The sequence below is a fragment of the Bufo bufo genome, chromosome 3 (assembly GCF_905171765.1).
Source record: "Bufo bufo chromosome 3, aBufBuf1.1, whole genome shotgun sequence".
NCBI classification, from domain to species: Eukaryota; Metazoa; Chordata; class Amphibia; order Anura; family Bufonidae; genus Bufo; species Bufo bufo.
The window spans coordinates 508,892,879-508,907,111 of NC_053391.1; the positions used below are offsets into that span (position 1 = coordinate 508,892,879).

Below are 14,233 nucleotides of genomic sequence, written 5' to 3' on the forward strand. Positions count from 1 at the left end.
CAATGAGATGTCTTGTGTACAATTTAAGTCATTATAATTTGTTTTTTGCAGTTACTTACGGAGAGGTGAAAGTCACTGGTGGATGAAGGGCTCAACTCCAACTCAGATTTCAGAAATCATTATTAAATTAATCAAAGACATGGCAGCTGTAAGTTATAAACAATTTGGCTTCATAAATATGTGTTGGAGATTTCTACTCACTAGAATCTCCAGCCCTGTCAGAAGCAGTTCAGGCAGGATTTCCACAGCCATTTTTGTTAGGGCGCCTGTTAAAGGGATTGTCCAACCTTGGAGCCAACAACCCCTATGCTGTTCTGTTCCGGGCTGCTTCTGATCCCTGCGGTATGTAGCGACTGGGTCTCGTGACCGCTGCAGCCAATCTCAAACCTCAGTGGTTTGTGCTTTACGTCACAGCAATGACATACTGTTCAAGCCTCTGTGCTATTTCGTAGCAGTGATGTACCGTTTAAACCTGCTTTATGTTAAGGTCTACTGTTTCATAGCATAAAGTTTGTCAGCTCTACAAACACCAATGCATATAAAGACAAGGCATAGAACAGGGGCAGCCAACCCGCGGCTCACGAGCCGCATGCGGCTCCTTTCTCTTTCATTTGCAGCTCGCTGGGGAGAGGTCCGGCCAGCTTTTACTATCTAGGCTGCGCTGCTGCTCTTATAAGAGAACATGGCGTGTGCTGCGCTCGGCGCGCGCTATGTTCTCTCTGGCCAGACAGTGGAGACGGAGGGAAGGGAGTCCCTCTTTTATGACGCGCCGCCGCTGAGCCCACTGAAAAGAGCGGGCTCTGAAGCTGCCCACACCACTGCCACCAATGCATGGGTGGCTAATTAAAGCAGGAGGAGGAATGGGGAGGGAATAAACTGCTGCGCCGTCTGAGCTAGTGAGCTCGGCGAACAGCAGCAGCAGCAGAAACCTCCTCCTCGTCCTCCTCCTCAGCCCCGGAGTCAGTGTGCATTAGTGCACCGAGCAGCCAGCATAGCAGGTACCTTACCCCCACACAGTGCGAGAGTAGCCTGCCTCAAAATAGAGGCAGGCAAAAAACATGTATCAGGCAGCCAGTAAGCTTGGGGTTAATGTGACTTATTAACCCCAATCTTGCCACTGCCATGATGGGGGTCATTTATTTTTTGTCAGGCTGGGCACATGCTTTTGGACTAGACCCCATGTGCCTCACATTAATAGTAAGTGATCCCCAAAGTACCATTTCACATAATTTGTTTGAAACCCCCGCTGGTGATGACTTACTGATGATTCTTACTGACACACATGTTAGGATACTTTCACACTAGCGTTTTTAGGGTCCAGCAAAAAACACTTCTGTTACTGATGATACAACGGTCTGCATCCTTTATGAATGGATCCGGTTGTATTATCTTTAACCTATTTTTAACATAGCAAGGACGGATCCGTCATGAACTCCATTGAAAGTCAATGGGGGACGGATCCGTTTTCTATTGTGGCAGATTGTGCCAGAGAAAATGGGATCCGTCCCCGTTGACTTGCATTGGGGGTCATGACTGATCAGTCTTGCTCCGCATCCCAGGACAGAGAGAAAACCGCAGAATGCTGCGGTTTTCTCTCTGGTCTGGGAAACCAACGGAACGGAATGCATTTTGGAGCATTCCGTTCTGTTCAGTTAAGTTTTGTCCCCATTGACAATGAATAGGGAGAAAATAGAAGCGTTTTTTTTTCTGGTATTGAGCCCCTATGACGGAACTCAATACCGGAAAACTTTAACGCTAGTGTGAAAGTACCCTTAAAGAATTGCCTTGAGTAGCAACGACTGAACACAAGCCAGATTTGAAACACATTGTGAAAAACAAAGATTGCCAGAAGTCTCACTAAAGCTGTCTACCTTACAGGTAGGAAAGGTGGTTTAAATGCACTTTTAAATGTTTGAAAACTCAATTGCAGTAATACTGTCGTGTGCACGCATATTTGTGTAAATGTATAGCTTGTGGCTCCTGGCAGTCATACGTTTTTTTTTTTTTTTTTTCTGGCTCTGTGTCAGTAAGGTTGGCCACCCCTGGCCTAGAAGCTTTGCACAGTAAGGGCCCGTTCACACGACCGTAGCCGTTCCACAATTTTGCGGAAGATCTGCGGATCCATTTATTTCTATGGGCCCTCAAAAGATGTGGACAGCACAGTGTGTGCCGTCTGCATCCGTTATTCCGTACCGCGGCTCCGCAGAAAAGATAGAACATGTCCTATTCTTATCCTCAATCACGGACAAGAATAGGCATTTTCTATTATGGTTGTGGCCATGTGCGGTCTGCAAATTGCGGAACGCACATGTCTGGTGTCCGTGTTTTGCGGATCCGCAAAGCCATACGGTCGTGTGAATGGGCCCTAAGAGAGGAAAAAGTGTCTAAATTCACACTCAGAGTAAAACCTAGTCTGGTCGGTTGTACCATATTTGACCAGTCCATGAAAAAACGAGTTTGTTTATTATTTGCCTTTTAACTTTTTTTTACTATTTCGTGTGATATTAAACTTTTTTTTAGGCTGAAATTGGAATGCTCCTTATACACAATTGGGTGTAAAATAAAAAGTGTATTAAATCGCAGACAACGCATGTTCATATATATTCATGCAGATAGGCTGATTCATGGGGCACATACAGATGGATCTGCCAAAATGTGTTGCTTTGGAAAAAGAGACAAAACACAAAAGTAAATGGTCAGGAATACATTTGAGTGATTGTGCACTTGCAGTAACTTGGTTTGTGGTTTGCTTTTGACGAAGCGGTGAGAGGACGCTTTATTTTGCTGCTTATGTTTCATTCCATGCAACACTGTTAAAGTACCATGTAACCCGTCAAGCTTCTAATATAAGTACATGATTCCTGTTGGCAGAACAAAACAACTAAAGTGGTTCTCTGGCATTTTAATATTGATGGCCTACCCTAAGGATAGGTAATGAATCTCAGATTGGAGGGGGGTTCGACTCTTGGCAACCCACCAATCAGTTGTCCTGCAGTAGCTCTGTCCATTATGTAGTGGATGGTGCTGGTTACTCCAATTCATGTAAATGGGATCAGTGCTGCAGTAACCAGCTCTGTCCAAGATCTTATGTAGTTCCGACACCAGAGCTGAAGTGGTCTTCCTCTTGGCTGGTAACCTTCACCCATTCTAGGGATAGGCCATCACTATATAAATCGCAGAGAACCTCTTTAAGGGGCAAACTTATTAAAGCTTTTCTGCTACTTTTGTGGCATAAAAAAAGTCACAAATAATGGCAGTTGCCATATTTTGTCACTTTTTAATGGTGAGTAGAGCTTTCTATGGCCCATAATTTATGCCCGAATTTAGTGCATATTATAGTTCCAATCCACACGGGTCATAGCTGGCATGGATTTGAATTTCTGGTGTACAGACTGCCGGAAGATGCACCAGTTTTATAAAGAGGTCTGTGCCTCTTCATAGATTTGGCACTTTTCGCTCCAGTGGTCTTACTAAGGGTAGCATATGCAACGCCAGCTTTAGTAAATATGCCCCTAAATGTTTCTTCAGTTGCTTGACTTGTCCTCCTTAACATTATTACAGGGGCACCTCTCTGAGGCCTGGTCCCGAGTCACGAAAAATGCAATTGCAGAGACAATCATTGCACTGACAAAGATGGAGGAGGAGTATCGTTCCCCAGTGAGATGTATTGCAACCACCAGGGTACGTTTTCTGACCTTTTATGCCCTGATATACTAGTGATTTTCTTATATAGATCAGGATATTCCAAAAAAGTTAAATGAAAACTTTTACAGATGTTGATTCTTCAGTAAACTCCAGTGGTCTTTTCTTTTACTGCAGCTTCCATGTTCTGTACAGACAGCCACTTCAGTGGGGCTGAGCTGCTCCCAGACCGTGAGATAGTTGTGATGTCAATGGTCTGCGAGAAGGCCTCGGTGCTACTGATCAGCGAGGGTCCTGGGGGTCAGACCCCCGCCGATCAGATGCTGATGACCTATCCAAAGGATAGATTATCAGTAAGAAAAAGGTGGGGAACACCTTTAAGCCTCATGCACACGTCCATGGAACACCGGCCTGGATTTCTTCTGAGTGCAGGAGCGCACAGCGTCATTGGTTGCTATGACGCCGTGCGCTTCCTGCTGCTGCCGCAGTACAGTAATACACTGGTATGATCTATATCAGTTCATTACTGTACTGCGGCGGCAGCAGGAAGCGCACGGCGTCATAGCAACCAAGAAGAAATCCAGGCCGGTATCACACGGTCTGTGTTCCACGGACGTGTGCATGAGGCTTTAAAGAGGACCTTTCACCGATTCTTACCCTATGAACCTAACTATACAGACATGTGGAGCGGCGCCCGGGGATCTCACTGTACTTACTATTATCCCCGGGCGCCGCTCCGTTCTCCTGCTATGCCCTCCGGTATCTCCGTTCCCTAAGTTATGGTAGGCGGAGTCTGCTCTAGCGCTGGCCAATCGCATTGCAGAGCTCACAGCTTGGGAGAAAATAACCTCCCAGGCTGTGAGCTCTGCGCTGCGATTGGCCAGCGCTAGAGCAGACTCCGCCTACCATAACTTAGGGACTGGAATCTCCGCCTACTATAGTGAGCGGAGATACCGGAGGACATAACGGGAGAACGGAGCGGCGCCCGGGGATAATAGTAAGTGCAGAGAGATCCCCGGGTGCCGCTCCACATGTCTGTATACTTAGTTCATAGGGTAAGAATCGGTGAAAGGTCCTCTTTAAGCATACAGGATCACTGTAACTATTCAGCTATTCGGAGACATAAGGGGTGGTCTTCTCAGAGGCAATTTTTAGAGAGGTTGCAGTGTATTTATATAGCCGCAGATAACGGTAAAGAAAGGAACTTTTTTCTTTTTGCCTAATTTTACTTTTTTGTATAAATGAGGAGCTTACTTCTGTTTGGCATCAGCAAGGTGGATGATGTCCCAGTTGATTAGCATTTGTGTTAAAACCGTAACAATTGCTCTATGTTAGAAAATCGGAGGCAGCAAGCAACATTGTAACCCTCTGTATGCATGGCCAGTTGTAAATGAGGTAAATTTCTGGGGATATGTTTTGAAAACAGAAGACATACAGAAACACTGGCTTCACACATCATTTTGCACTTAAAGGGGTTGTCTCACTTCAGAAAATGGCAGTTATCATGTAGAGAAAGTTAATACAAGGCACTTACTAATGTATTGTGATTGTCCATATTGCTTCCTATGCTGACTTGATTTATTTTTCCATCACATTATACACTGCTCATATCCAGGGGTTACGACCACCCTGCAATCCAGTAGCAGTGGTCGTGCTTGCACATGAGACAACCCCTTTAAGTTTTGCTTTAGGGTGTATTACTTTTACATGTAGTTTTCTTATTGAATACCTCTGCTGATTTGCAAGATTACTGAGCATATGACTAAATGACATTTTACTGCATTTTAGTAAACTTTTTCATTACCTCGTACTAATTGTACATAATAGAATTTTTTTTTATAATTGTATATTTTATTAAGAATTTTTAACATACAGAAAACAGGAGTCCAATTATTGGACTTATTGGCATCTACAACAAATCCTTGCTTACTTGACATATAAGCATAAGGAATAATATACATTTTTCATTGATCTGTACTAGCCATTTTCAGCGCGCTTGATGTAAAAACTAATCTTCCGCTATGTAATTTTAGCTATGGCTGGCTGTAGCATCTTTATGTGTGCTTGATCAAGATCACGTGGACAGATTATCTTCTGGAAGGTGGATGGGGAAAGATGGACAGCAAAAACAAATGGTAAACCATTCAAGTACTTTTTAAAATATTTCACTAAAAATATAATTATTAAACTTTGTTCACACTGCAGACTTGGTGCAGCTTAAAGAAATCTGTCACCAGGAAGTTCGTTGTTTATCCAGACACAGTGCTGTGTAGGCTACCTTAGCTAAATGTATGAGATCTCTCATTTAGCAATTCGTTGCCTTATTCTGGAGAAAAAGTAATTTTAATCCATATGCAAATGAGCAGTTAAGTGCACAGAGTCCATGCCACTCTGTGCACCCTTGTGTCTCCTGCTTCCTCTGCCAGCCCTTCCCTTTTCTTGATTGACAAGTTACTGCATATTCATGTTACTTGGCCCGGTTAATGAAAGAGAGGGGCTGGCAGAGGGTGGAGGAGCAGCACGGGTGCTCATTTTGGATTACAGGTACTTTTTTTTTCTTCTTCAGAATGAAGCAACCGATCGCGAAGTGAAAGGTATCAATACGTTTAGTTGGGCTGGTCCCACACGGCATTGCGCCTGGTTTAACAGTGCATTTCCTGGTGACACACTCCCTTTAACTACAGTTTTATTTATTTTTTACTTTTTTGTAATGTTATATAGTTTCCGTTAAATCACTGATTTGTTTGCTGTACTAACTTTGATAAGCTTCTTTTTCTGATGGAATCCTTCTGTTAAAGAGACCACAAGTCGTATTTTGTTGGATCCTGCCAATTTGATAGGATCAGTCAACGATCTGATGTGCATGGAATATACTTCCTGTGAAGCAGGTCTTACATCCGTTATGGACATAGTAGGGGATGACCTGTTAGTAGAAACTTTAATGTAATGCTTTCTACTATAAATGTAGTTTTGCTTTAAAAGTAAAGAGCACATATGACGGTGTGTGTAATTGTGATTTATTTTATTTATTTTTTTCTCTTTTCAGCCAATGTGTGATAATCATGATGATGGTGAAACTGCAGCAATCATTTTGTGCAATGCTTGTGGGAATCTCTGCACAGACTGTGACCGCTTTCTCCACCTCCATCGACGAACAAAATCCCATCAAAGACAGGTAAAATGGACCACAGCTGCTGCTACAAAAAAACTTTTTTTATTTTATTTAAAGAGAACCTGTCACCACTGAACCCCTGGGGTTACGCCGGGGGAAAGCAAGCGAGTGGAAACAGTCCATGTGCTTCATGCTAGTGCACACTCCTACGTTCAGAAAAGTAGTACAGCAAGACCCTCAGTAACATACAGATAACATACAGTTTCCAGGCTTACTGTGGGGCAATGCATGTGGCTTTAAGTCAAGGGATCCATGGTGACAGTTTCATCATTTAGGTAACTGTGAAATTGAGGGGTTACTGTGACCTCAATATCACCAGGTTTTTTTTTGGGGGTGGGGGAGAGAGACATTAAAGGGAACCTGTCACCAGGATTTTGCGCATAGAGCTGGGGACATGGGCTGCTAGATGGCCGCTAGCACATCTGCAATACCCAGTCCCCACAGCTCTCTCCGCTTTTATTGCGTTAAAAAAACTTTTTGATCCATATGCAAATGACCTGATATGTGTCCTGTGTCCGGAGAGGAGTCAAGCGGAAAGGAGCCCAGCACCGCCCTGCGTCCTCCGAATCTCCTCCTTGCTGGCTGACGTCACAGAGCTGGAGCGCCGAAATCTCGCGATGCGCGAGCTAGCGCATGCGTAGTTCGTTCCCTGTGCTGATGCCAGTACAGGGAATGAACATGATGCCGACACTGCGCATGCGCTAGCTCGCGCATCGCGAGATTTCGGCGCTCCAGCTCTGTGGTGCTGGGCTCCTTTCCGCTTGAATCATCTCCGGACACAGGACTCATATCGGGTCATTTGCATATGGATCAAAACTGTTTTTTAACACAATAAAAGCGCAGAGAGCTGTGGGGACTGGGTATTGCAGATGTGCTAGCGGCCATCTAGCAGCCCATGTCCCCAGCTCTATGCACAAAATCCTGGTGACAGGTTCTCTTTAAACACTACTATGCAACTATCAAAAAAAATGTCCCTATTGGATTGCAGTATACTCAGGATGCCGTTTTCTCCAATTTTCATCAAATTTCTGGATGGATCAAACTAATGATCAATAACCATCTGTAATATTTTATGCAGGTTTTCAAAGAGGAAGAAGAAGCAATCAAAGTTGATCTCCACGAGGGCTGTGGAAGAACTAAGTTATTCTGGTTGATGGCGCTAGCAGACTCTAAAACGATGAAAGCAATGGTAGAATTCAGAGAGCAGACAGGTAGGTGTCCAGTTAAAATGACAGTTTTATTAAGTTTAGCTCTTAAAGGGGAAGTCCCATCGCGAACACAGATCCCCTATCCACAGGATAGGGGATAATTATCTGATCTGCCGGAGGCTGACCACTAGGGCCCATGCCTATCACGAGCATTGGGGATCCATGATTCCCCCATAGAAATGAATCCTCGGTCAATCATGCCTGCTGCCACTCCATTCAAGTCTATGGGGCTGCCCAAGATAGCCAAACGCTTGGAGCAGCAGCTGATCAGACACTTTATCCATAGGGGATAGGTGTTTCCCGTGGGACAACTCTTCATTCCTGTGGTAAAACCTGTCCAAATATTTTACAATGGATTGATTTTTATTTTTCTGATTTTATCTCTTTTAAAGACATGAAAGCGATCCAATCCTGCTAATGTATTTAATATAGAGCGCTGCTTAGAAAAGTGTGCAGGATATGAAATTGTTTTCCACAATCCAACCTATTTAAAATATTGGCTCCCTTTTGTCATAGGTTGTACCCATATAGACTCGTCTGTACTATATTATACGAACTACGACATGCTATAATGTATGCCATTTTTATTTATTTAGGAAAGCCTGCAAGCAGCAGCTCGGAAACCTGCAGATTTTGTGGTTCCAGAAATGGCACAGAGTTATCGGCTGTTGGCAGTGTATGCTCTGACGCTGATTGTCAGGTTAGTGAGAACATCCCGTTGATGGTATTTTCAGAGGTGTAATAGTCCTACATATAACAATATTTGTCCTGTTTGCAGGAATATGCAAAGACAGCTTGCAGCAAGACTCACCCATGTGGGCATCCTTGTGGCGGTGTGAAGAATGAGGACCACTGCTTACCCTGTCTACACGGCTGTGACAAAAATGCAACGCATCTGAAACAGGATGCAGATGATATGTGCATGATCTGCTTTACTGAAGCACTTTCAGCAGCTCCTGCTATTCAGGTTGAGCTTGTGTTTTATTATACTGTACATGTAAAAATGCCCTGCATGATTTATATCCGTGAAAAGATGGACTCATCTGTGCTATGGTAACAGGGTCCGCCATTTTGAATCCAACAGTTGCTGTCAGCAGGCCCCTCATACACAGGACTAATGTGTATTACCAGCTTTAAAATATTCCATCCTAAAAGGTCCTCCCAGAAAAATATAATCTAAGGAGAGGCTTTTAATGTCAGTATGGTTGCCTCTGATACAAGATGACCTAGTCTTTCTGCGGCATCTGTCTGGCTTGAGATTTGATCTATGAGCAATAGCGGGTCCCCTGCATCACTGGCATAAAAAAAAAAAATCTAATAGCTGTGGGTATCATGATTTGGATCAAAATTTACTGAAGAATGGCCACTTTTAATATGTTGTTGCTTGACGGAGCCTTCTAGAACAAACAACCCTACTTCTTATGGAAAGGGATGGCAGTAGCAACACCATGGGTAACCAGCTCTCACCTCCTTATGGTTCTGTGGTGCCTGCTTCATCCATGAAATGTGGGGCAGATCAGCTTATAATTGCTGCTCGAACGGTTTTATAGCCCAGATAATATGTTAATGCTGTATGATATATTTAACTGGAATTGTGATTTTGTTTCTAGCTGGACTGCAGCCATGTATTCCACTTGCAATGTTGTCGACGTGTCCTAGAAAACAGATGGCTGGGGCCACGGATCACTTTTGGTTTTATGACCTGTCCGATCTGTAAGGTAATTTATTTGCATAGAGTTATAATACCCAGTATTACTTACGACTACTCGTGCCGCAGAACATCAGTCAGGTCCCATCTGCTTCTCACTGCAGACTATTAGAATAGTGAATTTATTGCCAGTATTTAGTTCCATCAGTTTTATTATCATCTTTTCATTATGGACTGAGCTACCTGATGGTAAAATGGAAAGTAACTAGTCTCTGTCTATTTGTAGAACAAAATAAATCATTCAGTGTTGAAAGATCTCCTGGACCCAATCAGAGACCTTTATGAAGATGTGAGAAGAAAAGCTTTAATGAGGCTGGAGTATGAAGGGTTACACAAAAGTGATGCAATCACTACGCCAGGAGTACGATTTTACAATGATCCAGCCAGTTATGCCATGAACCGATATGCTTATTATGTCTGCTACAAATGCAAAAAGGTAATTCTGGGAGCATGCACACTCATAATCTGTAGTTTTTTTTCTTGCCTACGGTCTGGTAACTAGTAACTTAGAGTTCCTAACTAGTGTTAGGGTTCATGCATTATTACTTTGCAGCAGCGATGTGAGCCCACGTGGTTGTGCACCCAATCACTGGCCTCAGCGGTCTCATGGTGTGCACTGCTGAGGTCATTGATGGACAAGACTACAGATTGGTAGATAGCAATGTCGTCACTGCCACAAAGTAAACAAAGATCAGCCTGGATCAGGGGAGATTTATCTGGAGCGTAGTGTTTTGTTTTTTTGTGTTAATTTAAAGGGGTCTTCTGAGACATAACTGATGACGGTCAGTATCTGATCGGTGGGGGTCTGACACCTGGGACCCCCGCCTGTCAGCTGTTTGATAAGGCAGCAGCGCTCGCAGTAGTAGTGCAGCAGCCTTCTCAGATCTTCTTCTAAGCCAATGACTACACGTTCACCTGTCTCGTGGCCTAGGTGCAGCTAAGCCTCATTCAAGTGATACCAAGCACAGCTGCTATACTTGGTAAGCAGGGAGAAGGCCACAGCGCTCCGGTGCCTTCTCAAACAGCTGATTGGCTCCTGCATAGAGCCATATTATGACCATGTGCATGACCCCTAAAATGGGGACCTTTGTATTTGGCACTTGCTTTACATGAGCAAATGGTAGTATTTTTTATGGGTAAAATTTAGATTTCTTTAACCAACATTATTGACGGGGGAGGAGGAGTTTACTTTGTCTTGAAGAATTTTATCCTGCAAAACAACAAATCTGCCACTTTTTCTAGGCATATTTTGGTGGGGAAGCTCGCTGCGATGCTGAGGCTGGCCAAGGAGATGACTATGATCCAAGAGAGCTGATATGTGGAGCATGCTCAGATGTTTCCCGGGCTCAGGTATGATAACATCCCAGAGGAGCACAAATTCTCATCATGCCTCAAACTGTAATGTTACAATTCTATGAATGCTAGAAAACGTCAAATCTTTGTTACACAGTCCTGACTGATGTCATAGCTGTAGACAGACAGTTGGCTTTAACTGCTGTACCATGTCCTTTTGTTACAGATGTGTCCAAAACATGGTACAGATTTCCTAGAATACAAGTGTCGATATTGCTGCTCAGTGGCTGTATTTTTCTGTTTTGGAACAACACACTTTTGTAATGCTTGCCATGATGACTTCCAGAGAATGACCAGCATACTTAAAGAAGAACTTCCACATTGCCCTGCAGGTAGGTGCAAATGTATTGGTGTTGTCCGGTTTTGCAGGGTATCTGCATATTACATCATGTTCTCTTAAAGGGTAACTGTCTCACATTTAGACCCTAATTTCAATTTTCATCTATGTAGTTACTAATAACATGATATTCCAGAATCCGTGACTATTAGACTGACTTACTCCATATTTAATAAGATTTAGCAACCAGTCTGCATAAAACTGCAATTTCACTATTCAGTTAAGATGGCTGCCACTGCCCTCACCCTGAGGCTAATCCCGCCTGCCCTCACTAGCCAGTAACAATAGCCCCCCAAAAGTGTCAGTAACCAGAGCTCTCCCCCCTAAAGGGTTAATCTCCTGCAGCACAAAGGGGTCCTCTTACCACATGTTGCTTTCATTTATACACTGAGCAGATGGCAGATCTCCCTTCCCTGGTCTGCGCTGCTCCAACTCTGCATTCTCCAGCTCTGCTGAGTGAGGGAGCGTCTGCCAAGCGCATGGACAGGGAGAAGTGCACACAGCCCAGGCACTGTTATCAGCTGCTGGGGAGGACCTGGCTTTAATCATTTACTTACAGTCCCTGGCTGTTAGTAATGTGACCCTGCACGCTGCGTGCTCCGTCTATCAACAGATAGACGGACCATGCCTAGCAACCCTATTTTAAGCACAGGTAAAAGTAGGCAGCACAGGGAGCAAAAATGTGGAGTTAAGGGGTAATTGAATACACAGTGAAAAGTTGAAATAGGGCCACCAAGGAGATATTAATCACCACAATCCAATACTCAAAAAAAAAAATATATATACGACAGTTATCCTTTAAACTGGTTATATACACTATTGAAAGACCGAGAGCTCTTCCCTGTTCGTTGGTAATTCTGCTTTGGGGTGAAGACCTCAGTGATCAGATACAGACTGCTTGGCTATGCTGACAACTCCATTGAATACTCCTAGCAACCGAGCTGTTAGACATGATGTAGAAAATAGGATTGTATCAATATAATTTTGGGACAAGACAGGTAAACCTTTTCTAAATGTTTTTGTTTGGGAATGGTTTACCTGGTGAGATGGATTCTTTACCCTGCACAATATGTGCCAAATATTGAGGAAATTGTGGCTCTTACAGAAGTCTTTCTCAAGCATTGTTATGTAGCTTACGACCATATTGTGGACTTTTAAAACTCGTATAACGAAAGATAATGAAGGCCTGTCATTGTATTGCTGTAATTGTTCTTAGTAAGCTGGCTTTATTGTTTTTATATTTTTCTTTCTAGGTCCAAAAGGCAAACAGCTTGAAGGGACTGAGTGTCCTCTTCATGTGGTCCACCCCCCCACCGGAGAAGAGTTTGCTCTGGGCTGTGGAGTGTGCAGAAATGCTCACACTTTTTAACTGAGCCCATACTACTTTTTCCAGTTTATATTTTTTTTTATCCTTGCTTTGTGAATTTTGAAATGGACAACAGCAGTCCATCACGCCAGGCAGGTTCTGGACGGCGGCATCCAGTCAGGATGGGACCACATAAGAGTCTGCGAACAAGGTTAAAAGGGAAGGTGGCACCAGATCCAGCTGTGTATTTAGCAGTTCATACTCTTCATACCAAGCTCAATGTTTTGTCTTTCTGAAACTGATAACTACTTGTGAGGTGCTTGCATGTGGTCATTACATAAAGCACCACTGCCAAGGCACCAGATATGTATAAAATGCTTGGGTACTACACAGCATAGAGAAGGTTCCTCGTATCATGGATATATAAATATATGTATACAGTATATGTATGATCAGAAGAAAAGTTACAGTAATGAGCACTGACTTTCGAATAGCCTGCATCTCGTGGAGAAAAGAGGAATATATATATGTATCTCTAGACTGTTAATATAACTCTGGCTGCTGGAGAGCTGTGCAGTGTGCTCGGCTGAGAAGAAAGACATTGCGCTTGGAGGGCACATAAACATAACAAGGTATAAAAGTTGTAACAAATGCTGTACATAGTACATAAAGATATCAATGTTTGTCCTGTATAAGATTTACTACATTACAAAGGCAGTTTCATTTAACTTTCTGGGTTATGTTTGAGCCTGAAATTTTAATGAAGTGCAATACTGAGTGTGCCTCATATCTTTGCAGATGTAAACTTTATGGAATGTACATGTCAATAAAGCCACTGTACATTTTTATACAGTGACAGTCTGGTGAATGTTTAGGATCTTATTTAAGAGGAATGGCTTTTAAAAAGAAAAATAAAGACTTAAATCATATTTGCAAAGTCTTTCTGAATTTGGTTTATTTTTTTATTTTATTTTTTTACTTCTAATGTTCTTTTATGTTTTTGATTTAAAGTTGTGTTCAAGTTATAGTTGCCTTCATCCAACATTTGTGTAAAGCCAGTTGGCCAACTTCTACAAATTTCTCAGAACCTGCCATCTTGCAGGCCATTTATTTATTTTTTTCTAAGAAAACAAGTGTACTGGGATATCTCTGTGCTGATTTAAACAATTGAAACACTTATGACATGTGGACTGCCTTAAAGGGGTTCTCTACCTTTTTCTTACTGATGATCTATCCTTTTGGATAGGTCATCAGCATCTGATAGATGGAGGTCCATCACCCAGGACCCCCACCGATCTCCTATTTGAGAAGGCAGCGGCGCTTTCAGTAGCGCCACGGCCTTCTAGCTCCTTCCCGCAGGCCAATGACGTCACGACTATGTCACATGGCCAGGACGCAGTTCAGCTCTGTTAAATTGAGTCTATCCAAAGGACAGATCATCAGTTAGAAAAACCTAGAAAACCTCTTTAAAATAATCCATGGCCAAAAAAAGTATAATTGACACATA

General features: G+C 43.0%; 1 protein-coding gene across 1 annotated transcript; it reads left to right on the top strand.

Moving 5' to 3' along the window:
* The first annotated feature begins 26 nt into the window (after nt 1-26).
* Nucleotides 27-13,655, top strand: LOC120995869 (E3 ubiquitin-protein ligase MYCBP2-like). Its single transcript, XM_040425336.1, has 12 exons — nt 27-148; nt 3,562-3,681; nt 5,676-5,777; nt 6,689-6,817; nt 7,893-8,025; nt 8,619-8,722; nt 8,801-8,989; nt 9,633-9,740; nt 9,957-10,166; nt 10,973-11,080; nt 11,250-11,415; nt 12,674-13,655. The coding sequence occupies exons 1-12, from the start codon at nt 83-85 to the stop codon at nt 12,787-12,789; spliced, it is 1,551 nt and encodes a 516-aa protein (XP_040281270.1). The 5' UTR covers nt 27-82; the 3' UTR covers nt 12,790-13,655.
* Nucleotides 13,656-14,233: the final 578 nt, after the last annotated feature.

Excerpts from the sequence above, each read along its gene's own strand:
- LOC120995869 (XM_040425336.1), top strand. The coding sequence starts at position 83 with ATGAAGGGCTCAACTCCAACTCAGATTTCAGAAATCATTATTAAATTA. Across the intron at positions 3,682-5,675 it reads GATGTATTGCAACCACCAGG|CTATGGCTGGCTGTAGCATC; the intron begins GTACGTTTTCTG and ends ATGTAATTTTAG. Across the intron at positions 11,416-12,673 it reads ACTTCCACATTGCCCTGCAG|GTCCAAAAGGCAAACAGCTT; the intron begins GTAGGTGCAAAT and ends TTTTCTTTCTAG.